Here is a 26,556-nt window from a genome sequence, read left to right as displayed (position 1 = left end):
ATCCAGTGCTGAAATTTGCTAATGTCTGCTTTATATTATGTATTTTGACTTATTTCTCTGTGTCTTGCCTAGACTATTAGAGCAGTGGGAATAATAGTAATGATAATGATAATAACTAGCATTTATATAGCACTTTAAGGTTTGCAAAGTGCTTTACAAATACCTCATTTTATTCTCACAACAACCCTGGGAGGTATTATTTTCACTTTACAGATGAAGAAACAGAGGCAGACAGAGGTTAAGGTAGCATCTGAGGCTAAATTTGAACTCAGATCCTCTTGAATTCAGGTCCAGTTTGTATCCATTGAAGTAAGGAATATGAGAAATATTGCAAATGGTGAATTGATTGGATTGGGAAACTCATGCATTGCATTTAGGAGATAAAGTGAAAAGAAAAGTCAAAGTTGATTCTATTATTTTGAGTTTTGGTGACTGGAAGAATAATGGTGCTGTTCATAGACATAGGCTAGTTGGGAAGGGAAACTTCTGTGGAGGAGATGATCCAATCCAATCCAACAAGCATTATCAAATACCTACTGTGTGTAAAGCAATGTACTAGATGCTAGAGTATGAAAATGAAATTTTAAAAAAGTCCTTGCCCTTGCTTACATTCCAATGAATGTTGAGTCAAATTTTGGCCATGCTGAGTTTGAAAAGGCCAATTAGTGGGAATTTAGAGAAATGGGATGTATACATATAAAGATTCCTGAAGATCTACCCATTTTTTTTATTTTCCTAACCCCACTAACTTCAGATCCAGATTCTTCAGGAGATTCTGAGATGCCTTGAAGTCTTCTCTCTATGCTCATTAATTGAAAACAGCTTGAATTGCCTTGATGGGAACCACTTTCACTGGGAATCAATCTATCATTACGGAGTTTATCCTCCTTGGTTTCTCTGAGCTCCCTGACCAGCCCTTCCTCTTCTTCATTTTCTCAACCATTTTCTATTTAACCACCATCCTAGGGAACCTGCTGATTATAGTGGCTGTGGTCGGCTCCCCAGGGCTCCACACACCCATGTATTTCTTCTTGGGCAATCTCTCTTTCCTAGAGATACTCTACACTTCCACAGTAGTGCCCAAGATGCTAGCAAGTTTCTTGAGGAAGGAGGCCATCTCCCTGGCTGGTTGCTTGCTCCAATTCTTTATTTTTGGTTCTCTAGCCACAACTGAATGCTTCCTTCTGGCTATCATGGCCTATGACCGATATCTGGCGATTTGCTACCCCCTCCATTATTCACTCCTGATGGGATCCAAGCATTGTGTGGGTCTGGTGGTTACAGCATGGCTATCTGGGTTTGCAGTGGATGGCCTAATTGTGATTCTGATGGCACAGCTGAAGTTCTGTGGTTCCAACCACATCAACCACTTTTATTGTGATTTCATGCCTGTAGTAAGACTGGCCTGCTCTGATTCCCAGGTGGTGCAAGCAACAACATTTATCCTCTCTGTGATCTGCCTTACTATTCCATTTAGTCTGATCCTGACTTCTTATGCCCGCATCCTTGTGGCTGTGCTGAAAGTACCCACAGGGGCCAGGCGAAGGAAGGCCTTCTCTACATGTTCCTCCCACCTGGCTGTGGTGTCCACTTTCTATGGGACACTTATGGTCATGTATATAGCACCTTCTGCTGTTCACTCCAAGCTTCTCTCTAAGGTCTTTGCTCTGCTTTACACTGTAGTCACCCCCATCTTTAATCCTGTGATCTACACCCTAAGGAACAAAGAGGTCCATGAGGTTCTCAAGAAACTGCTTTGCAGTAAACAATATGGTAACTTATTCTGAAATGAGGATCAATGGTAATTCTGTCCTTTGGATGTTGCGTCCAGTAAATCTTCCCTGAGTGTGTGGGAGAGAAGATAACTTCGTCAAATTTGCACATTTCTGAAATTCTCTGTTTTGTGGTTGTTCAGTTGTTTCAGTTGTGTCCAGTTCTTTGTGACCTTATTTGTGGTTTTCTTGACAAAGATACTGAGTGGTTTGCCATTTCGTCCTCCAGTTCATTTTATGGATGGTAAAACTAAAGAAACAGAGTTAAGTGACTTGCTCAGGGTCACATAGCTAGGAAGTGTCAGAGGCCAGATTTGAACTCAAGAAGATCAGTCTTCATGACTTCAGGCACTCTATCTGCTGTGCCAAGTAGCTGCTTATAGCAATACTCTACCTGGGTAAATGACTTCTAATCAATAGGTCTGAGAAAACCCTGTACTGCCAGGCCACTAGGCAGTTTCAAGAGGGCAGAGTTTAAATTCATTGTTGTATAATCTTGCCTTAGAATGGGAAAAATTTTTCCTAGATCCCAAGGAATATCATCTCCCCCCACTGAGATTGTCCCACCTATTTTTGCAACTCAAAGTTATACTTAAATATTTTGCCATTCTTCAAGCATGACTCATTTTCCATCAAGTTCAATTTTCCCCCATATATTGTGACTACCCTTCTTTCTTTTCCCTATTTTCAGTTATCATTGCTCTTCCCCAAATTACTTTGTGTATGTGCGTGTATATGTTATGTACATATATATATATATGATATTTCTATGATGCAAAAATCTCATTACCATTTCTTATCTTGATCCATGTTTCAACTCCTGCAATTGAGATGTGCTGAATATCATGTCTATATGTGTCTGATATTAAAAATGTATCTATTATTCCAGGCCAGAGTAAGCCCCTTTGCACTGCTATGCAGGAATTGTGTTCATATTTTCTTAGGAGTGGTGGACAGTCTGTTGAATAGGAAAAGACTAAATCTTCTCCTCTCCAAAGCAACAGAAATTTTTCTGGACCATAACCCATGTATAAAAAAGGAGGTATGAATAGACTGACAGCTTTTGGAGATTCTGGAGTTTACTATCAAGTTGATTACTAATTTAATCTTTTTAGAATGACTGAATATAGGTGTCAAAAGGAAATCTCTAAGTTGAGTAACTTTTTTTGTGTCTCTAACCTCTTGGATGGCATTTTAATTCTTGAGGGAGAAGAGGTTCTAACTCTTCACTTCTATCACCCTATTTACTTATATGGCTTGAATTTTTTTTTATCGGTGTGTTAAAGTTCAGAAAAGTTCATTTTTTTTTGGGAGGGGAAGGACCTATTATTTTCTTATTCAACAAATTGCCTCCTCTATTTTCTTATTACCTGGTCCCTGTTCCCTCCTGCCTTGACTCTTTTTGGGAATCCTCCCATGTTTGGAATCACTATGCATTCACTCTATTTATTGTTCCCTCCCCTTCTCCTTTTTGTGAGAAACTTCAAGGTTTTGGCTGAGAAATTGTGATAAATAATTATGAGAGATATACATGCAGCAGGATGGTATGGTGTTGAAGGTCAGTGCAAGATAGTAGGTTGGGATAATGGCAGTAGTAGATTACCATTGCCATATCCTTGCCATAGCCAGCAGGCTATTGAGTTCATTCACCTTGATCTGTGATGGACTGAGACCAAATGTGGTAAAAGAAACCTGACACTTAACAGACATTGAAGTTTAGGAAAAGCATCCCCTTTATGTTTTTCAGTTCATACCAGTACAAGTACCATGCTGTGGGCTGAGTCAGCGTCTGAGGCTCAGCATTTCTCAAGGTTTTATGCTTTTTCATCTCAAAAATGACCCTGAATGAAGTATGAAGACTTTTTTTCCTCCCACTCCTCCTTCTCGTCTTCCTCGTCCTCCTCCTCCCTCTTCAACTTCTTCTTTTTCTTATTCTTCTTCTCCTCTTCTTTCTTCTTCTCCTTTTCCTTCTCCTTTTTCTTCTTTTCCTTCTTCTCCTCTTCTTTTGTCAGTAAGTTCCTAAAAAGTATGGGAAACAGACCTTTTATGCTCTGTCGTACTTAGCATAGGGCTTTGCACCTTAGTAGCACACATTAGTAGTAACATTCCTTAAAAGAATCAATGACTAATTAATGAATCTTCTAGGCTGCAATGTTGGGTTTCTGAGACTTTCAAGACCCAGAAGGAAATTCTTAGTGAAGGCTAACTCTAGGCTAATTCCCCAAACTTGGCACTTGCAGATTTGTAGGTTGGTTCCCCAGTGATGTGACAACTACTATCTCAAGTTCTAAGGGGAACAGTGCCTTGTGGCATTACTAAAATATTACTCAAGGGGCTCCATTGGTGAGCTTACTCTTAATAATCAGCCAGTAAGCAATTTGCTCAAAGCAAAAACATTTTTAAAGATGGCATAGTAAGAACACTTTCTACAAAATATTCACCCACAAATCTGGGGGAAGTATAGGAAATCTCTCACAAATGCGCACTATTAATGAGAATAGTGAGCACAAATTTAAGAGTAAACTGATAGTGAAGCTCACACATAAGGAGAATATATGACCAAGGTAACTCATATCTCTGGTACTATAAGGTTCTGATATCTCTTCCCTTTTCATACTATTCTCATGGTACTCCTCTTTGGTCACAAAGTCTCTGCTATGCAGGTATTTCAGTTGGGTTTCTGTGGTCTGATCCTCTCTGAAACTTAGTTCTTGACTGCTAGGGCTAGTTCCTTCCCCTACTGATAGTCAACACTTCCTGCTGCCAGAGGTCATGATTCTTGAAGGTGTTTAATATATGTGTAATTATTAAGCTTACTATAGTGCCCCTGCTTATAATTTTTGACTTGCATGTATTTTATTGCCTTGTTTGAGATCATGATTGTTCCATTTGCTTCTTAAAATTAACTTGAAACATGATGAATTCTGCTCCAACTATTCTGCTTAACCCTATTAATCCTTACATTTTCAGTGTGTTTTCTTGTAAGCAGTATATTGTTATATTCTACTTTCTAATCCATTCTGCTGTCCTCTGATTTGTGGAGTTCATCCCATTCTCTTTCAGTTATGACAGTTAAATATGCATTTCCTTCCATTATCTCTTCTTATGTTTTTTACTTTTTTTCTCCAGCTCTTCTCTTATCAAGAAGAAAGTTATGGAGAAGAGACGGAAACTGGCTAGTTTTGGTAATTTTTATTTGAAGTGATTTTTTCCTGAATTTATCTCTTCATCATGACTAGACCCTGATCTTTGCTTCTTTCTTTCTTTTTAATCCTCACTTTATGATCGACTCTCCTGAAATTAAAGCTTATTTGGTTTCTGACTATTACTTCTCTGACTATACTGTCACTCTTTTATACCCTTCTGCAATTTCTCTGTGAGTTTAATGTATTTATGTGCCAAAATCTATCTCTCTGTGTATATGTTCAATTTTATTTTATCTGGTTCTGAAAAGAATAGGGTTATTAGATGACTGCTTCTTCTTATGTACCCCATTTATGTGAAATAGTAAATTCCCTTCCCAGTGTCAATTCTTCCCTACACTATGCTTTCCCCCGTCCTTTTGTTTACTTTCTTAAAACCAACAAAACAGAACAAACCTACATATACACTCCATATTTGCCTTATTTCACTCTCTATGTATCTCCCTTGAAGATCTTAGGATTCTGACAGGATATTTTTCTCTTTTCCCTCTATTATAATTTAAGCACTTTAGCATTCACTGAAGGTTAGTTAGGGTCAGAAATGGGGGAGGTAACAAATAAAGCTCAAACTAAATGAAAAGATTTAAGGAAATATAGAGCTAATGATCTTTATAGCCTGTAGTGGAGACTTAGGCAGAGTAGAGAAAAAAAAGAGTGACATCATACTTTGCATGTCCAGTCTCTTACCAAAGAACCTTACCAAAGCCTCTGTCACCTTAAGACCGTACTGTAACTACCACCACCCTCCAATTAACCCCCAGACATGAAAAGAGTAGCCAATCCTGCCTAGGGTATGAAGAAGGATGAATTGCAGAACCCCAGTAAGTGTCATATCTCTAATCCTACCTGTGGAAATTCATTCCTTTCCTTTGGATGTTGAAGTGTTTTATCTTCAAGAAGCCCTGATTAAAATATAACCATCCTTAACTATATGGAATTGAAGCACATTGTAAGAATCTAGAACTAGATCATTACAAGATCTGAAGATTAACAATTAATATGAGAAACTAGAGGAGAAAGACAAATACTGTGATTTTGTTAAAAAGTCTGCCCCCAGTCCTCACCCTCTACCCACAGATCCAAGGCCCAGCTACCAAGGGCAAATACTGCCAACATGTAAGACATCAAACAAGCTAAGGGAGAGGTATTCCTACGGTAAATGGGAGACTTGTCTAGATTGGCTGGGTGCCTCCACAAAACAAAGTGAGTGATTATTTCTTTTGGAGAATCCTGGAAGGACATAAAAGGTTTGGGATTTCAGAAGTTATCTGAATAAGTGGAATAGTAAGGCAGAGGAACAGGCTATCTTTCTGTTACCCCTTCAAAAATACTATCTGAACAGCACTTTCTATTTAACAAACATGCTGAAGACTTTAGCACAGCACCTGGCATGCACTTAATAAATGTTTATTAACTGAGTGAAGCATCCTTTCTGAATGAAGAATGGCTAGTTCAGGGGAAAAAGTATAGGGCCTGAGAATTTCCATAGACCTGAATCCTGGCTCTGCTACTGACTCTGTGTGACCTTGACCAAGTAATCTAACTTGCTTGAGCTTCAGTCTTTTCTCTCTCTAAAAAGAAAGAAAGAAAGAAAAGTAAAAAACCCAGAAGTTTGTGAGAGTTGCTGAGAGAAAAGATAACGTAATAAATAAATTTGGAAGTAAAGAAAATCTTGAAAATCAATATGATAATTACTATTATTCCCACTCCCAAAAGCCTTTGCTATCTATCTTCAGGCCAAGAGTTGCCTTCCCTGCCCAGGTTTCCATCTATCAAAATTGTCCATCCTTCAAGGCTCAACTCTGTGTGGGAACTTTGTTGAATATCCTAGTCCACACTGGTCTCCCCTTTCTCTGAACTCAGGTAATACTTTTTGCCTAAAGCACACTGTTCAAAACTAGATTATAATACTATGTTGTGTTAGTTCAAAAGGCATGAGAAAGATGTATGGTTGGTATACGTAGGCTACAGCATATTGAGAAGAGAGAAATGGCAAAAAAAAAAAAAAGACCATTTCAAGAACATGTATTTATGTATGACCATGTATTTATATATGAAGTTTTCAGATGAAGAAGTCAAAACAATTTATAGTCATATGAAAAAATACTCTAAAGCATTATTAATTAGAGAAATACAAATTAAAACAACTTTGAGATATCATTTTACACCTATCAGAGTGGCTAAAATGATTGAAGGGGGAAAGTGACAAATGTTGGAGGGGGTATGGAAAAAACTGAGACACTAATTCATTGTTGGTGGAATTGTGAACTGATCCAACTATTTTGGAGAGAACTCTGGAATTATGCCCAAAGAGTTATTTAACTGCCTCTACCCTTTGATCCAGCAATACCATTACAAGGTCTATTTACAAAAATAATTAGGAGAAAAGGAAAAGACCCTGTATTTTGTAAAATATTTATAGCTGCTCTCTTTGTGGTGGCAAAGAACTGGAAATTGTGGGAATGCCCATCAATTGGAGAAGGGCTGAACAAGTTGTGGTAAATGACTATGATGGAAAACTACTGCTCTATAAGAAATCACAAGCTTGACAATCTCAGAAAAACATGGATAGACTTGCACAAAATAATGAAGAGCATTTACATGATAACTTTATCATATATTTAAAAGGAATAGCAAGTTGTACATAATGGATTTGCAGTTTCACATGCAATCATCTTTTTTGTTATTGTTGTATTTTGTTTTGGAAATGCTTGTTTTATTCCATAAATTAAAAATGAAATAATTAAAAAATTTTAAAAAAGGAATAGATGTTAAAAAAGATTACTTTTTAAGTTTGTTCCGCCCTATTGTTTTCACAGATTGAGTTGATGAGTTCAGTAATAAAAATATACATGATATATATTAAATTTTAAAAAAGAACATGTATGGCTAGCAATGGTGTGGGAAAACAATTTATAGTCTGTGTTTTAGCCAAAATCTATCATAGGATATTTATTAAAGAATGAGAATTTATGCTTAAAGTGAGTCTGGAGGAAAAAAAATCCCTAAAGAAAAAACTTTATTTTTTAATTTTTTTTTTTTTAGGCAATTGGGGTTAAGTGACTTGCCCAGGTTCACACAGCTAGTGTCAAGCATTTGGTCTGAGGAAAAAACTTTCTGAACAAGTAATTTGCAACTTGCATTGTATAAGCAAATGTAAGATAAAGAAGATAAAGAAACAAAGAAAGTAGTTGAAATTTAGGGAGGTTTATTTCCCAAATAAGATGACAGTATTTCAAATTCAGGCACATATTTGTAGAAAATATCTCCCTGAATGAAATTGATCACTCCCTCTATAGACTCACCTTTTGGGTGAATAACAGTAAACACAAGGGATATCTTCTTTTATTTGTTTAACAAAAAGACACACCTACTCTTACTTTGATCACTCTCAGTAATGGATCTATTCTCTAGGGAACTAAGATCACTTCCTGAAATTAAGTCTTCTACTCAAGGAAGATTACTTAGGGATTCAAGGGAGATTAAGTATTTAAGAGATGAATATTGATATACTATTAATTCTTAATTTTCTAAATAAAAGTGAGATGTTAATAGCACACACTTCCACAAGAAAATAGATTGTAGTAATAGATGTAGCAAGAGTAGGGTGACAAGGGGTGGCTAGGTGGCACAGTGGATAGAGAACTGGCCTTGGAGTCAGGACCTGAATTCAAATCTGTCCTTAGACACATAACAATCACTAGCTGTGTGACTCTGTGCAAGTCACTTAATCCCAATTGCCTCACCAAAAAAAAAAAAATAGAGTGACACATGAGAAGCGAAAGAGATTTAAGTGGGGGCAGCTAGGTGGTGCAGTGGATAGAGCACCAGCCTTGGATTCAGGAGGATCTGAGTTCAAATCCAGCCTCAGACGCATAACACTTACTAGCTGTGTGACTCTGGGCAAGTCACTTAACCCCATTGCCTAACCAAAAAAAAAAAAAAAGATATTTAAGGGAGACCAAAGCCTTTATATCTATTACACTGTCACAACAATTCTAACTTAAAAAGGTACTGGGTTCCTTGTCTTTACAAGTCCTCCAGGTTAGCCTAGAGGACCACTTATTGGATATGTTCAATTAACAATTCTTGTTGTCCCTCATGTGTTTTTATTATCATTCTGATTTTACAAATGAGGTACAATAAGGAACACATACATTAATCAAATTGCCAGAGGCCACGCAGTTAGCTATTAAAGCACCTGACACTAGAATCTAGATCTCCCAAATCTGTCTGGTTTTTTATTTGTAGATTCCATTGTCTCATGTCAGATGCACTTTCATCAAAGAACATAACTTTTTAAATGAGAAAATTATTCATATCTACCTACTCGACAGAGTTATAATAAAGGACATTAGATTTGAAGGAAGATGATTGGGAGATTTAGTCAAAAAATTAAATATATTATTCCCTTTCCCATTTGTATCTAGGTTATACATTGGAATTTCTTTGACTCCCCATTCAGTCTGTCTCTTGCTCCCCATGTTGATTGATTGACTAATGAGAAGCATAATAGCATAGTGCATAGAGAGCTGGCCTCTGACAAATATTTTTAATAGTCAATATAATATTACCTGTTACTTGCCATTTTTCTAGACATCATACTTCAAGAAATTATCAAAGAAAACTGCCTTGATATCCTAGAACCAGAAAGCAAAATAGACATTGAAAGAATCCATCAATTACCTCCAGAATGAGATCCCCAAAATGAAAACTCCCAGGAATATTATAACCAAATTCTTGAACTCCCGGGTCAAGGAAAAAATATTGCAAGCAGGCATAAAGAAACAGTTCAAATATTGGGGAGCCACAGTCAGTATTACACAGGACTTAGCAGCAGCAACATTAAAGGATTAGAGATCATGGAATATGATGTTCTAGAAGGCAAAGGAGCTTGGATTATAACCAAGAATCACCTACCCAGCAAAATTTAGCATAATCTTTCAGAGGAAAAAAATGGATAGTCAATGAAATAGAAGGCTTTCAACCTTTCCTGAGGAAAATGCTAGAGTTTAACAGAAAAAAAGATTTTCAATATCAAATCTCAAGAAAAGCATAAAAAGGTAAAAAAAAATGGCAAGAGAAAACATAAGGAATTCAATAAGGCTAAACTGTTTACATGGGAAGATGATATTTGTAATTCTTAAGAACTGTATCACTAATTGTGCAGTTAGAAGGAGTATACATAGACAGAAGGTGTGGTATAAGGTGACTTTGAGGGGATGAGATAAAAATTAATTAATGGGATTACATTGGGAGCAGAAGGAAGAGAGATGTAGAATGGGTAAATTGCCACACATAAAGAGACACAAAATATCTATTACAATGGTGGTGAAGATGGAAGCATGGGTGGTAGGCACTGCTTGAACCTTACTCTCATCAGACTTGGTTCAAAATGGGAATAACATACACAGTCATTTGGGTAAAGAAACCTATTATACTCTACAGGGAAGTAGGAGGGGAAGAGATTAAGTAAGGGAAGGCAAATTGAAGGAAACAGTGATAAGAAGCAACACGCTGGTGAGGAAAGAAAGTGTGAAAGGAGAGAGAGGACAAACAGGAGGAAAAATAGGATGGATGAAAATACACAATTAATAATCATAGCTGTGAATGGGATGAACTCTCCTATAAAACAGAAGCAGGTTATGGATTAAAGCAGAAGCAGAGGCAGAGTCAAAGATAAAGCGGAAGCAGAGAATGGATTAAAAACCAGATTCCTATAATATGTTGTTTACAAAAAACACACTTGAAGCAGAGAGACACACAGAATAAATGTAAGGGGCTAGAGCATAATCCACTATGCTTCAGGTGAAGTAAAAAAAAAAAATCAGGGATAACAATCATGATCTCAGACAAAGCAAAAGCAAAAATACATCTAATTAAAAGAGATAGCAAAGAAAACTACATCTTGCTGAAAAGGTACCATAGAGAATGAAGAAAATCAATACTAAACATATATGCACCCAGTGGTATAGCAAACAAATCTTTTTTTTTTCGTAATTTTTTTATTTTTAACTAAAATATAAAATAAGAAAAGAAAAAGAAACAAACTTAAAATACTAAAACTGAAGTACAAAAGAAAACAATTGCCACATGCACAGCAGAACATGAGAAGATTCAAAATATACAGCAATAAATTTCTGTTTCAAGAGAGCCTATATAATAAATGCTGCACATTGTGTTCAGAGCTGTCCATCTTTTCTTTACTTCCTTGTAGGTTTTATTTTGTTCTCTGTTGTGCACTTTTGCTTCCTCCTTTCCTCTCCTCCCTCCTCCAAGGAGGCTACAATTAAATGTGGAAATACATACATACATACATACATACATACATACATACATAGATGTGTGTATGTATATATATATACACACACACATTCATATATATACACATACACTTATACACAAACATTATATATATATAATACACATACATACATACATACGCTTACATATACAGATACCTATAATCATACACACACACATAAACATACACATTCATATGACCTTGTTTGTATAACTTGTTTGTCCTCTGTTTCCCTGGAAGTAGATAATATCTTCCTTCATAAGTCCAAGTCTTTCCATATTTTTCTAAATCCACCAACTCATCATCTCCTACAACCCAGTAATATTCCAATCTTATCCTGTCTAGGTATTTTAAATAATCTAAAACAGTATTGATTAATATGGCTGACATAAAGTGTAGTTTCCCTATTTTTCTCTTTTGATTAAATCTATTTTAGCTTTAACTTTGTCTGAGACCATGATTCCTGCTCCTACTTTTTTTCCCTAATAAACTCTACTCCTGATCTTTATTTTACATTTGTGTGTATCTCTTATTCCCTATTGTTCCTGACTCCTCTGCTTTACTTCTACCCACTACCTTGCCCTCTTATTGTTTAACCTACACCTGCCCAAGATTCTTCTCTTATCCTTTCTCCCCAACTCTTTCCCCTTAGCCTCTTGTTTTTATCTGAATTTAGAAGACTTTTATAGCCTTCCATATACATGCATATTATATATTATATATATGTAAATGTGTGTGCTTTGTTCCCTCTTTATCCCATTCCCATTAATCTAGACACCCTTCTATAACCCTCCCTTATCTTGTTCCCTCACCTTCTTGTTTCTTTATAAATTTAGAATACTTTTATTTCCTTCTAAATGTATATATTGTTCTCAACTTAACTCAGATCTGATGTGAGTAGGGTTCCCTCTAAAAGTCCCTCCCTTATGTTCTTTCCCATAATAATGAAAAAGCTAGCATTTATATAGTGCTTCAGGTTTTGTTAAATGCTTTATATACGTTATATCATTTAATGTTCATGAAAACCTCATGAGATAAGTTCTTATTATCTTCATTTTACAGATGAAGAAACTGAGGCTGAGAGGGATAAAATGAGTTATCTGATATCATGTAGCTCGTAAGTATTTAAGAGTTTGACCTCTGGTCTTCCTGTCTGCAAGTCCAACACTCCATATAATGTGTCATAATGTAACTACCTCATTAGAACATGCCCTCTATTGACTGGTGTGTGTGTGTGTGTCTGTGTGTGTATGAGAGAGAGAGACAGAGAGACAGAGAGAGAGAATTAAAAAAAAAACAACAACCTTTGACTTTCAGCATACTGTTTGACCAAGTGGAGCTTGCTGGGTTCTCCTGCTGCTGCTGCTGCTGCTACTGCTGCTGCTCTCATTGTGGTCACCATGAACTGAACTGGTGAGATAAGAAAAAGACTTTTCCTTCCTCTGCTCTCCCTCTTACTTTGACTCTAAGAAATGGGCGGACCAGAGAGGTGGGGTGGGGAAAGAGGGGCAGGGGAGTTAGGTATCTGCTTTGTGTCATTTATCTTCAGTTTCTGGTACCAGAGGTGATTCCCACAGGTCTGGGATTTTGAGCCCTAACAACCTCAGAACCCGAAGTGCAGGCTTGGTGGAGCAGCCAGCCAGGCCAGCATGGAGGCTGAGAAGCAAGAAAACCTAGGACTCATGCCCCATGGAGATTTTGGGATTTGGACCTTGTATTATGATCCATGAGAATTAAGCTATGTTTATAAAACTAATCCTCTTCTCCTTTCCAAAGACAGAGGTGGAGCAAGAAGGAGGATTATGCCTCCCTTGACTAGTGGGAATTGTGTTTGTATATTTGTGATGTATCATTCAAAAGCGTTTGGCCTTCCCATCCCAACAAGAAAAATCAATCAGTCTCTACCTTTCTCCTTCAGTCAGTCTGTCTTTCTCTATGGGTGTATGTGTGTGTGTGTGTGTGTATATATGTATATACACACATATACATACATATATTTATATATGTACAAACACACATGTGTACACATGTGTGCAATATGTTACATATACATATATACACACAGGTGAATATATATAGGTATATTAGATAATTATTTAGGCCCAAATTTTAATTATTAAAAGGAGTATAGAGAGAATTGATTTCAGAAAACTTAAAAATTCTTTAATGATCCCAAATTTTTGCAAATACCCTACTAAGGTTTTTATATATCTTTGAGTCATAGAACATCATAGTTTTTGAAGAACTAAAAATATTAATATGATTCAGAGAAAAATATAGACCCACAAAGTGAATTTTGACTGGAAGGAAAACCTGTATAAAGCACATAATTAAAGAAAGTTTGATAAAGAAAGAAAATGAGCTGATCACATGGCTAGTTAACTAGAGTAAGAATGTAAGTTCTCCTCTGCTACATGTGAGATGTCAGGAGAAAGCAAAGAATAGCCCTGTGACACTGGGTAGAACACCTGCAAAAAATTCACAGGAAAACATGGAAAAGGGTCAAACAGGATGGCCATGCATGGAAGGCTTTTATGTGAATTATTGAAGGGAAGATCCACATCAATGAAATCAATTGGATTATTTCTAATTAATGGGGTTTTAGACAGTATATTAGCAGAGATGCTCCGTGTTCAAGATGGTTACTTAGTCTGGGCAAAATCTAATTGTGATTATTTTTGGCACTTAACTAATTAAATTTTGTGTATGGGTTTTTGTTTGTGGTTCCAAATGGAAATAAGGTTGAGATGCTTAAAGGAAATTGACATATTTTGGCATTTTTTTCTGTACCTGATGGTGTTCAGTTTTATTGAAACCCTGGGTCTGAAACAAAATATAATTTATCTACTACACGGACTATATGCCCCTGCATCCAACTCAAATACACCATCCATCAATTCAATTAAACTCTCAGGCCCAGAATAAATATAAACTGAATGCATGATTTTCAGAGAAGCATTGATGAGAGCTGGTTAAGAAAAATGAAGGAAGATGCTTGGGAAGGGAGAATATAGATTGAGATGAAATAGATGAAAACAGTGAAAATTAAGCAGGATTAAAAACAATTATATTATTTAGTTATGTTTGAGATCTATATGCCAATAACAAGCACATATACATATATAAATCTATTTATAGATACAAATACTTAAATCTATACCTATTCATGGATACACTGATACATCAAAAAATTACAGAATTTGAGAGTTATAAGAACTCAACTGGCCACCTTGTCTAATCCATACCTGAAAAAGAATCCCAACTATAAGCCGCCAGTGAAGTGAACATCTAGCCGTTGCATGAATATACATCTCCAATGCTTCAAAACCACCACCTCCCGAGGTAGCTTATTCCACTTTTGTATAGCTCTAAGTCATTAGGAGTCTTTTTTTTTCAGGTTAAACTTACTTTCTTGCTACTTCTGTCCCTTGTTTCTTCTTCTGTACTCTAGAGAAAAATAGACCAAGTCTATGTGGAAACCTCCTACTAAGCTAACATCAAACCATTGATGATTTTTCTTTGGCCATTCAGCTAGTTCTAATTTAGCTCATTGTTCTATTGTTTAACCAATTTATTTCCAACAGTTCCACATGAATATTATGAGATATTTATCAAATGACTTGCTAAAAGTTAAATGAAATATGTCTCCAGCATTTTTCTGATCTACCATTTAGTAACCCCAATATCTACCTCCAGACAGAAAAGTAATGAACTCAAGGTGTAGAAGAGGTGTGCATTTTTCGAACATGGCCACTGTGTGGTTTATTTTGTATGAATATGTTTATGAGTTGACTTTTTTTTCCCTCTTTAACTTGGTGGGAGGGATTTAGGGAGAGAGGAGAGGTCAGCAATAGGGATTCCAAAAATAAGAGGGTCATTGAAACATTTTAAAAATACAAAAAAGAAAACAGAAGGAATTTCAGAAGGAGGTACAAATAAGCAGGACAGTTTTGAAAGTAATACCTGAACTTTATTATATGCTTTTTTCTCCAAAAAATAAGTGGCATGAAATGGGTACTTGTGGTTTCCTTAAACAAGCTTCTTGGTTATTCTATGGAAATGGAATTTTTTGTTTGTTTTTGATATTTAAGTTAATGATTAAAATATGTTTATGCTCTTAAAAACCACAAGGCATTTCCAGATGAAAGGAGCACTTCCCTCCCACCTAAAATCAATCCTTTATTATTACAAATAAGTAAAACCAATTGATACATAACTACAGCTGATAATGTGTTCACTCATTCATGTGCAGACTTTAAAGTCAGTGTGTGTCCTAAATAACATCAAATACTTAGAAGAATAGTGTATTTTCAACATCACCTAAGGAGGTATTTTCTGATGAGAATAGCAGTGATAAATGTACAGTGATAAAAATAGACATTTGTCTTACTTTTACCTGAAGCAGACATCTAGAAGATTCAAATCTAGATATATAGTTCTCTCTTTGTTAGATTTATTGAATAAGAAGGGAGAAAAGCACTTCCTATTTCTGTGTTGTGCCTGGAGTAAGAGAAGTGTTGCCAGGAATGATTCTCTGGGTTATACAATAAATAAGTAATCATCAAAGTACTCCTGAACCTGAACCTGAGCCTGATGAAGTTAATTCTCTAACCTAGCATTTTTACCTAAGAAGGTTTCTTCCTGTGTTAGTTAAGTTGAGCCTGAGAACCATTTTTTCACTTAGTTTTTTTTAAAATTTTCTTGAAGAAAGTACCAATAAAGACTCCTTGAATCTCAAATAAGTTTTAAGGCTTCAGGAACTATTGCACCTTTTTAACAAATGTAATGAATACGTAGTTTGTGGCACCAAATTTTTCTTCATTAGTCTATTTTTCTTTAGATATCTATCCAGAAGAGAAAAAATAATTCTCAAATGGTCTTAAGTTTACAAGTTTGAATTTCTCTTTATATATCAAATTCAGTACAGGGGTTGATTGGTAAGCATTCTCATTCTTACTGAACCATTCAATAAATTTCCCCTTACACATGAATTTTGGGAATTCTGTACTAAAGGTATGGATGATAAGCATGGTATAGTACCTGCTTGTATTTCTCTTTCAAACCAACTTGAGGAATAAAAAAAATGATTTAACTAGTAAATGCAATGTATAAAGGAGAATTTGGCAAAAATTTAAATATTCCTATATTCCATGTTTATCTTTTTCACATCATTTTGCCAAATCTCAGTGGCACATTATAATTGTTATAGTACTTGATGTTCTGTTAAACTAACAACATGAATTCAAAAAGTTCTATTTATTCAAATTTTTTCCCTGCAGTTCTGATATAATATGTAAAAATCTAAAAGTTATCTGAACCGCTTCCCCCCATGTTTGAGGGATTTAGAGTTCAACAACGTGTATCCATTTCCTGTGTAGCCTCTGGGAAGGACAGGATTGGCCCCATGTAGATTTAAGTATCTGTTCATTCTGGCCTAGTCCAACCACACATCCTGCCCCCATGTCCCAGCTGCTCCCTTGTTTCTCCTATTCCGTCTATGGCTGGGATGAATTAGTACCTGTTATATTTGCAAAGTAAGAGGAGAGCTCAGAGGGTTTTCCAAGCTCAACCTTTATCATCTTGGGAAAATCTAAATTTGACGTGATCCCAGAGGATTGGAAATGATCTCAAGCCTTCATTCCTTTCGTAGTACTGAGTAAAATCAGTGTCTGCTAATTGTTGTAGAAAAGATGATCTTGGGGGAATGGGTCCTGGTAGAGTTGGTAGCAAGAGAGGGATCCAAAGATGGGCCCTTCACATAAGCCCTTGGGTCAATGTGTGCATCTCTGCTAGAAGCATTGAGGCACATTTTCAGGTGTTTACTCACAAGATTTTGCCTTTTGGGGCTTTTCTCTTCTATTTCCTATGGATTCAGCTGTTAATTCTCTGTACCTGATAATTAATTCTTCTTGTTTGCAGGCCTTGACTCTTAGTGGGTTTTGGAGTAAGTGTCTAAACTGCTATCTTGCTGGTCCCTTGAATAGAAGATTTCCAGCTTCTCTCTAAAGCCACAGAAGTGATAAAATTATCCATTTATTGTCACAGAGAAAGCAAATGTTATAAATAAAAGGATATGACCTTCATATCTTAATGACAATTTGGTGTCTTCACAGAAGAATTCCTAGCAAAGAAGATTCTTAGACACTAAAATGCTTGCCTGCAGGGAGCTCTGGGATTTTCACAAAGATAATATATTAAACTCAGGAAGGCCTTAACTATTTGGGGTTATTAAGCTGTGGTCCTAGAAGCATATAGTGTACTCTCCAGTGCATAGACTTAATGATTTGCTGTTTGTACAGTTTATATATGTCTAGAACTTTTGTTTGAACCCAGCAACCTTCTCAATGATCCCTTCACATCTTTGTTCCTCAATGTATAGATCATTGGGTTGAGGGTGGGGGTCACCACAGTGTAGAAGAGGGCTAGAAACTTACTTCGTTTCTGAGTATACTCATTTTTGGGCTGTATGTAGACAGCAATTATGGTTCCAAAGTACAAGGCTACAACTATCAGATGGGAACCACAGGTTCTAAATAATTTCCCCCGGCCTTCAGTTGACTTAATCCTCAATGTAGTTCTAGCAATGCAGCCATAAGAAACCAGGATAAGAGCCAGAGGTACTACAACATAGAGGATACTGGCTATGGAAAGCTCAGTTTCCACAAAGGTGGTATCTACAACAGCAATTTTGATCAAGGCTGGAGCCTCACACATAAAACCTTCCACCCTATGGTGAGTGCAAAGAGGCAATCGAAAAGTCAATATTGATTGAATCAAAGGTCCCACAAAACCACTGACCCAAATCACAACTGCCAACTGTTTGAGAAACCTTGGATGCATAATAATAGTAGCGTGGAGGGGGCGGCAGATGGCAATGTAGCGATCATAAGCCATGACAGTCAAGAGAATGCACTCAGTGGAACCCAATCCCAGAACAACATATAGCTGCACAATACAACCAATGTAAGTGATAATCTTTTCAGTACTACTAAGATTCCATAACATCTGGGGGATAATGCTGGTGGTGAAGCAGATATCCAGAAAAGAGAGGTTGGAAAGGAAAAAATACATTGGGGAGTGGAGTTTGGGATCCAGGTAAGAGACCAGAATGATGGTTGTATTCCCCATCAAGGTAAGGATGTAAAATATGGTGATGATGAAAAGGAGGGCCATCTCTAGCTGAGGCTGGTCAGAAAAACCCAATAGAATGAACCCCATTGGGCTGCTCTTATTGGTTTTTTCCATCATGTCTTAACCGTGAGTAAACTTCCTTTGACCATTCACATTGGTCTTCCTGTGATAAGAAAGTCAGAGAGCTTTAGAGATGGTTATTTTATATTTAGCTTAATGAAATAATAACTAAATGAACATGTGTTTGGAAACAAAAAAAAAGCAGACACACTAACAGACAGAAATAGGATATATCACTAAGAAGATAAGATGCAGAGCTCCAATGGAAGAGGAATACACATGAAAAGAGTTACCAAAAAAAGAATGAATTCAATTCAACAAGCAGTAATTACTAAGCACCTACTATGTTCAATGCACTGTATAAAAAGAGTATGATAGGAACTCTGACTCTGGTTCAAACATATACACATCACCACACAAAATGATAGGTGCACTGAGATAGGATATGGATATTTATAGAAAAACTGATGCATTAGCCAAGATATGCCATTGATATCTAAAGACAGCAATACCCATAGTTACTTTTTAGAAAAGATCGCTAAATATAGACACTTTTGTAGAAATTAATAAAGAGAAAATTACATTTCTAAAGAAACTGAGAATTGTAGATATGTAGATTGATATCATAGAGATAAGCATTAGAATGACTATTATTACAATTACTAGAATCACAGAATCTCAAGCTTAAAAGGCATTTTAAGGTCATCGGCTACAATTCATACCTGAAGAGACATCTCCTCCCTAACGTGCCCAACAAAAGGTCAGCCAATGTCCATTTGAAAATTTCCATTAATGAAAATCTTCTACCTCCTGAAGCAGGCCATTCAACTTTTGGACAATTTTAATGTTGGTAAATTTGTTTTTAGATGGATCAGAAATGCACTTCTTCAATCTCCTCCTGTTGCTTCTAGTTTTGTCTCCTTGGATCAAGCAGAAAAAAGTCTAATCCTTCTGCTATATGACATATATTTGAAGAATGGAGACAGCTCCAATAAATGTTTTTGCTTCAAATTAACAACGCCCATTTCCTCTGACTAATCTTCTTGTGGGATAATTTCTATTCCCCTACTATTGTCATCACCACTCTCTGGTCCTTTATAAGCTTGTTCATTGCTAGTGTACTAGTATAACTGTTTATAGTAACTATGATACCTAAAACTGAACTCAATATGTCAGGTTATATATGGTCTGACCAGTAGAGATTACAATTGGTTAGCATCTCTCTCATTTTGGATAATTTATTTTATTGATGTTACTTAATGATAATAATGATGGTGGTAATATTTATGTTTATGTGACATTTTGCATTATAACTTCTTTGTATGCATGGAATTTACTTTAAAAGTGATTAGAGGAGAAGATTCTGGGAAGATGGCAGAGTAGGTCAGAAAATTTCAAGCCCTCCAGATTTCCCCCACAAATGAAATAAAACAGTGCCTTAGGAAAAACATAGAGTAGTAAAAATAAATAAGAGTAGGGGCAGAACAGTGGTCCACCTGAGACAATTGGAGATCTGAAAAAAAAATTCCCAGGATGAGGTTTGGCACCTGTGAAGAATAAACAACTCCAGGCTAGTTCTGCTTAAATAATAAGCAGTGAACCCTAGGGTTAGCTGGGTTGAGAGGCAGCCTCTGCCCCAGTCACAGGAACTTTTACCTCCTGGACAGTGAAGGGAGTTGGGTGTCTGAGCCCAGAAAGATTGAGGGAACATCTATTGACAAGGAAGGCCAAACCCAGCTGTACTGTGGAGACCTGGGTTTGGGTGAGAAGGAACCAGCACATGACCATTCAGTAAGTGCAGAAGCAGAGGGGGAGAGATGCTGCTGGCTATGGGTACTTACAGGAGGCTGGAGGTCTTGGTTTGGTTCTAGGACAGATGGGAGAACTGAAAGAGGATCTGAGGCCAGAGGCACTATCCCCCATATCCCAAGACTTCTCAACATTTCTCTAGCCCAAGTTACCCTTTATCTTTAATATTTTTGTGAGAGGCATTACCCTTGACTGGTTCTCCATGTTTGAAACGTTGATATTTTATTGACTCTTTCTTCTCTTTATTTGCTTGTATCTAATTATTCCTTTAAATCCTGCCAATTCTATCACAATAAAATCTCTAATGTTTACTTTCTCCTCTCTGTTCTCATAGTCATTTTGATAGTAGAGATGTTCATTGATCCATGTCAGAATTATTGTAATAGCCTCCAACATGGTCTTGTCTTCTTTCCTCTGTACCCTTTCCCTTCAATCCAGCCTTCACAAGCTTCCAGGATAATCTGCCATGTGCATATATTTAGCCGTGTCACTTCTCCACTGAAAACTTAGTTAAAGTTCCTCTTTAAGGAACTTTACTCTTTGGAGTCAATTATCACCATGTCCATTATCAATAATTGTGTTTCCATAGTATACACTCCAACCATACCAGCCTACTCTTCACCACCCAAAATTCTGTATTCTTGTTTGTCTCCATGCTTTTGATCACAGGTTCCTATTCTTGAAATGTTCCCCTCTTCCTTCCATTTTGAATTCTTATTCATCATTTAGATCAAACATGAAATGTCTCTTCCTTCTTTCTTCAGACCTCATATAATGCTTAATTTGTACCTTTCATGAACTTATTTTTTGGTAAGTGTCACATGCCCTACTAAACCTACATATGTTCATGAAAGTGAGATTGGTTTTATCTAAACTTTTAAATCTTATAATGCCCAAGATACTGTACTGCATACTAAATAGGCACTAAATAAATATATTTTGAATGAAATTAAGAGGATATAAGATGCAAGATAAGGCAGACATGGTTAGATAGCAGTTTGAAAAAAAAGATGTGAGGGAGTTAGAGAAATGTAAGCTGAGTAAACAGTGTACAATGGTAGCTAGGAAAGCTAATGCTATCTTAGGATGCACTGAGATATATGGCTTCCAGTAATAAATAAGTGATAGCCCCTCCATACTCTCACATGACCAGATAAATTCAAGACTATTCAGGAGAGGAAAAGGTTTGTGACCATTTCATATGAGGATTTCATGGAACTGAGAGTGTTTAACTTATAGAAGAGAAAACTAAAAGGGGGCAGAACAGCTATCTTTTAATATTTGAAGTTCTGTCACCATGGAAAGGGATTAGATTTGTTAAATTTGGATGCAGAGGGCATGTATCCTTTATACTGAGCTAATGCTTCCCTTTCTTCATCAAGATCAGCTAAGGAGGATTTCATCATGGAACAGTGATAAAACCTCAAGCCTCTTTTCACAGTATTGGCTATATTCTTTTACCCTGTGTTTGCTAGCCTCAGTTTAAAAAAATTTGCAGTAATAAATACAAAAATCATCTATGTCAGTGCTTTATTCACTTAGTTCTGAGCAAGGGGTAAATAATCCTCACCTCTGAGACTCACTTGTTGTTCGGTAGAGGTGCTGATTTCTCAAGAACATTTATGACTGGTTTTGCCAATGGTCCTCACAGTAACTATGAGTCTAGGTCCAAAGGTACACATGAATGATTGGGAAAGTGTTTTAGGATCTGTGGTGAACTATCCTCCCTGCTGAAGAGGTTGGCAATCAACACTTTTTCCTATCAAAGCCTGCAATACAGCTCTGTTATTTCCATAATTATAAATCTCGCCTGTCCAGTCAATAAAACACTTACCATGTGTCTGCTGCTGTCCTGTAGTCTATATTTAAACCTTTTAATCTGAAGTCAAGCTGTGTTTATTTTGTCTATCAGGGTAATACAGCTAGTAAAGTGCTTTGAGTCCATAGAGACAAAGCCTGCTAAGTGTATAGCACTGGATCAGATGCCAGAGGGAGCCTGCTCACCTTCAAATGAGTTAAAACAGGAGAGTTTTATTTTTTTAACCGTATGCTCCAACATAGCTGTTCTGGAGCCTAGGTAACCAATTACATGACTTCTTTTGGTCCTTTCAATTGCCAGGCATCTTTACTCACTGATTCTTAGTTTTATTTCTTGTTTTCACTTGAATATATTTCCAGCAGCTTTCTCAGCCTGCTTCCAAATATCTGCTTTTACTTGCTGTCTGTTTTACCTCAGAAAAGTTATTTAACCTCATTGTTTCAGTCTTCCTATTCATTAAATGGAGATAACAGTTACATTACCTTCTTGACATGGTACTTCTGGTGATCAAATGGAGTAGTTTATGCAAAGCATTTTGTAAACTCTAAAGCATCACTTAAGTGGGAACTGCTATTATTAAATTTGCTGTTCTGACTGGAGATATGAGTGGAAAGACCAAGGATCACCCCACTTTAGATGAGGGTAAAAAATTTTACAGACACTTTAGGCAACATTTAGACAACTGAGCATGTTCTTCATGTATTATAGTGCATGTGAAATTCCTCTTCATTATGCTAACAACTCATTCCATATTGAGGGGAATGAATTATGATCATTTTTTTCAGATTTAGAAGGAATATACAAAACATTGAATCAAAGCATTCATGTCATTTGAAATATGCTGCAAAAGTAACTAATTTTGCTCCCTTTTCATCTCAGTCTTTTGAATATAGGTATATCTTCCTGGGAATGGTCAAAATCTAGGTATAGCCAGTAGAGAATAAAAATCTACCTTTGCTATACCTACCAGTAAGAATTTCAATGCCCGGACATGCAGCCACAATGTCTCCTATAGAAAGAGCTAGAAAGTCCATCACCTGCAATTTAAATTTGTTCCAAGTGATTTGTCTAATTTACTCAGTTGAGGGCTCTGGAGACTCTCTTTCAGACAACTCTTTTGAGCTACTGTCAGAGAAGTCCCTCTGGTGAGAGAGAAGCAGCAGGGACTTCTGTCTCTATTGTTGCAGACAAACAATGATCTGATTTTTCTATGCTATGCCATCTATCCACTATTGAAAGACTAATTAAAATCAAAGAGCAGCCGAAAAGCTCTTCAGTCACATACTTGAAAGTTGGGAGTTATGATGAATTAAGTTGAAAGGTATAAAGAATTTTTAAATTTTATTTTCTTGCCTATGATTTCACCGGTGCAGAGAATTCCTAGTGAGAAAATTCTTTCCATGAATGCATATCAGCAATTCTTCTGCAACTCAAAGTCTCAAGGAGTTTTTCACTGGGAGGCATTAAAATATAAGTGGCTTTCCCAGAGTCATGCAGCCAATATTGCCAGAGGTAAGTCTTGAACCCAGGCTTGCTATTTATGAAGTTGGCTCACTATCCATGCTGTCTCAAAAGTGCTTTGATAAGGCAATTATTCTAATTTCTTGCTTCCTACAAGGAGTTCACGTCAAACATTTCAGATACATTTCAGACATTTCGAAATGTTACTAAAATTACTCATTTTTAAAATACAGCTTTGTAAAACTTTTCCCTCATAATGATCAGTGCAATTAGTGAAATGAGGACAGTGCTCTGTACTCAAAACAATCAAAATGTCAGAATATAGTGAAAGGAAAACCAACTATAATGACACTAAACCTGAATATTAATGGGATAAATTATCTTTTAAAATCAAAGTGTCTCCGAATGGGTTTGGGAGTCAGAGGATTACAGTATGTTGCCTAAAAGAAGCACAACTAAAATGTGAGGTTCATTATAAAAATGCTATTTTTCATGTTAATGACTGATTTTGGTTTTACATTGTTGTCATTTCCAAAATGTGCCTTTCCTTCATCATCCATACTCACAACAAAGGGAAATAGTTTAATAAAACTGTCAGTATTACTGCATCTGAAAGATGATGAAAAAAATTGTTTCCTATAGTCCTACGCTCCTATTGTCCTATTATCATTGAGAATCCACTGAAAACCTGAAGTCATGCTTTATCCTTATTCTTCTGGAACCAATAGTGATAATTACATTTAATCTGATTTCTTATATCTTTTAGTTTTCATTATATTCATGCAATCACTGTCAATATGATTTTCTTGGCTTTTTTTACTGGGCTTAAATTCATTCAATTCTTCCTATATTTCTCTGAATTCTTCATATTCCTCATTTCTTATCTGAGCTTCATATTCCGTTATATCCATATGCTGACATTTGTTTAGCCTTTTCTCAATCTATGTGCAACATATTCTGTTTCTAATTTTTTGCTACCACAAAAAGTATTATTAAAAAAATCTTTGGCATTCATGAGATTCATCTTTCCATTTTTTATTTCCTTAGGATATGCAGTATGTTTAAGTCTACTTTTATATATATGTATATATCAGATTTCTATACATTTACTGCATTCTCATTTCTATTTTAAGTATAATACCAGTATAGCCCCTCTCAGAGACAATGGATATTGTTACTATATCTTTAAGAGGAAGCAGAATTTTGAGTGAATCAGAATTTAACTATAATTTTTAAGAAACTGTTAACTCTAATAGTGAAATCAAGTCAATAGATATTTATCAAGTGCCTATTCCAGGCATTATGTACTCTGTTCCAGGCACTATGCCAAATGGTGGGGATTCAAAGAAAAGCAAATGATAATAATAATAACAAAAAGAAAAACAGTACCTTCTTTCAAGGAGCTTGCATCCTAATGGAGGCACTCACAGACACTATGATTAGGAGAACTAGAAAATGTTTCATGCTGAAGGTGGAATTATGACTGAGACTTGAAGGCAGCCATGGAAGCAAAGAGGTGTAGAAGAGGAAGGAGATAATTCCATGAATGAAGAAGAGTCAGTGAAAATGGCCAGAGTTAAAAGATGGAGTGCCATGTAAGAGAATCATTAAGGGGGCCAGTATCACTGGATTGAAGAGTATGTGGAAGAGATTAGACTATATAAGAAGATGGGAAATTTAGGAAAGGGCCAGATGATGAAGACCTTTAAACACCAAAGAGAGGATTTAAAATTTGATTATGGAATTCTTGAGGAGCCACTGGAGTTTATTGGGTAGAGGAGTGATGACATTGTCAGACTCAGGCTTTAGGAAGATCAGTTTGACAGCTGAAAAGAGGATGGACTAGAGTGGGGAGAAACTTGAGGCATGGAGATCAACCTGCAGGCTATTAAACAATCTAAGTATAAAGTGATGAGGATCCATATCAAGGTGGTGGCAGTGCTAAAAGGAAAAGAGGGAATGTATGCAAGAGATGCTGAGAAGGTAGAATTGACAGAATTTGGTAATGTACTGGATATGGGCTATGAGCAAAGGCCTATATTTATAATGAGATCTTTCTGGTGATGCTGGCATGAAATAGCATTGTCTCTGAAGAATTAAAGCTACCCAAAGGACAATGGAGATGTACACAGCATGTATGGGTTGCCTAAAATACACTACCAACCATAAGACATAGAAGTGGCTTAAGGGATATTAGCAGATGGTTGCCTATCCAAAGAAAGGTGTTCTGAACATTTAATGATAGGGAGGGATAACCACTGGACAGCCCATGTGCTCCACCGGCATCCATAGAATGATGAGAGAACATAAGTAACATCAGGACATGTGGGATGAACACCCTATTTATGGGAGGCTATGAACAAGAACCTCATAGAATGAGAGTGTATGAATGGACCATAAGCTGCATCTTTAGAGAATGTACCCAGAATAATGAGATCACAATTCCATCTAAGTATCAAAAAGAAAAAAGATAGTTTAGAAGGGGTAGAAATTGCAGGAAAAACCAATTTGGAGGATGTTAGTCTAAACTAAATGAGAGCTGGTTAGGAGATGACTTGGGACAGGACTAGGGAGCTGTAGTGCTTATGAGTAGAGAGATAGGGGTATATATGAGAAATATTACAGAAATAAGTAAGCATAAAAACTAACTGTATAGAAGAGTGGGAAGAGACACAGGTGATCTCAAAGTTTTAAAACTGTGCAGTTAGAAAGATACTACAGCTATTAAATCTTAAACTGCAGTAAGAATTTTAGGACAACATTTTAGTGCAAGTATTATTGTTGTTATAATTCAGAAATTTAATCTCAAAGAGGCTGTGAACACATAGGATTATTTCTCATGAATTTGTATATTCCGCTGTTAATACACCATGGTAAACTCCATGCACTGAATTATATGAACTCAATGATTATAAATATAAAGAATATGCTAAAACCAGAACCCTAAGAAAAGGTAGCATTGGTCAAAGAAAGGGTTCTTGGGAAGTAGATCTCTGA

General features: G+C 36.3%; 2 protein-coding genes across 2 annotated transcripts; one reads left to right on the top strand and one right to left on the bottom strand.

Moving 5' to 3' along the window:
• Window positions 1-836: 836 nt before the first annotated feature.
• LOC114053550 (olfactory receptor 11A1-like) lies at window positions 837-12,956 on the top strand. The gene is made up of 2 exons (XM_027876658.1): window positions 837-1,773; window positions 12,829-12,956. The coding sequence occupies exons 1-2, from the start codon at window positions 837-839 to the stop codon at window positions 12,954-12,956; spliced, it is 1,065 nt and encodes a 354-aa protein (XP_027732459.1).
• Window positions 12,957-17,579: 4,623 nt separating this feature from the next.
• LOC114053548 (olfactory receptor 2G3-like) lies at window positions 17,580-18,527 on the bottom strand. Its single transcript, XM_027876656.1, has one exon. The coding sequence runs from the start codon at window positions 18,525-18,527 to the stop codon at window positions 17,580-17,582; it is 948 nt and encodes a 315-aa protein (XP_027732457.1).
• Window positions 18,528-26,556: the final 8,029 nt, after the last annotated feature.

The sequence above is a fragment of the Vombatus ursinus genome, unplaced genomic scaffold (assembly GCF_900497805.2).
Source record: "Vombatus ursinus unplaced genomic scaffold, bare-nosed wombat genome assembly UNPS02014811.1, whole genome shotgun sequence".
NCBI classification, from domain to species: Eukaryota; Metazoa; Chordata; class Mammalia; order Diprotodontia; family Vombatidae; genus Vombatus; species Vombatus ursinus.
Note: the sequence above shows the minus strand (reverse complement) of the source record. Positions and strands in the feature narration are given on the sequence as shown.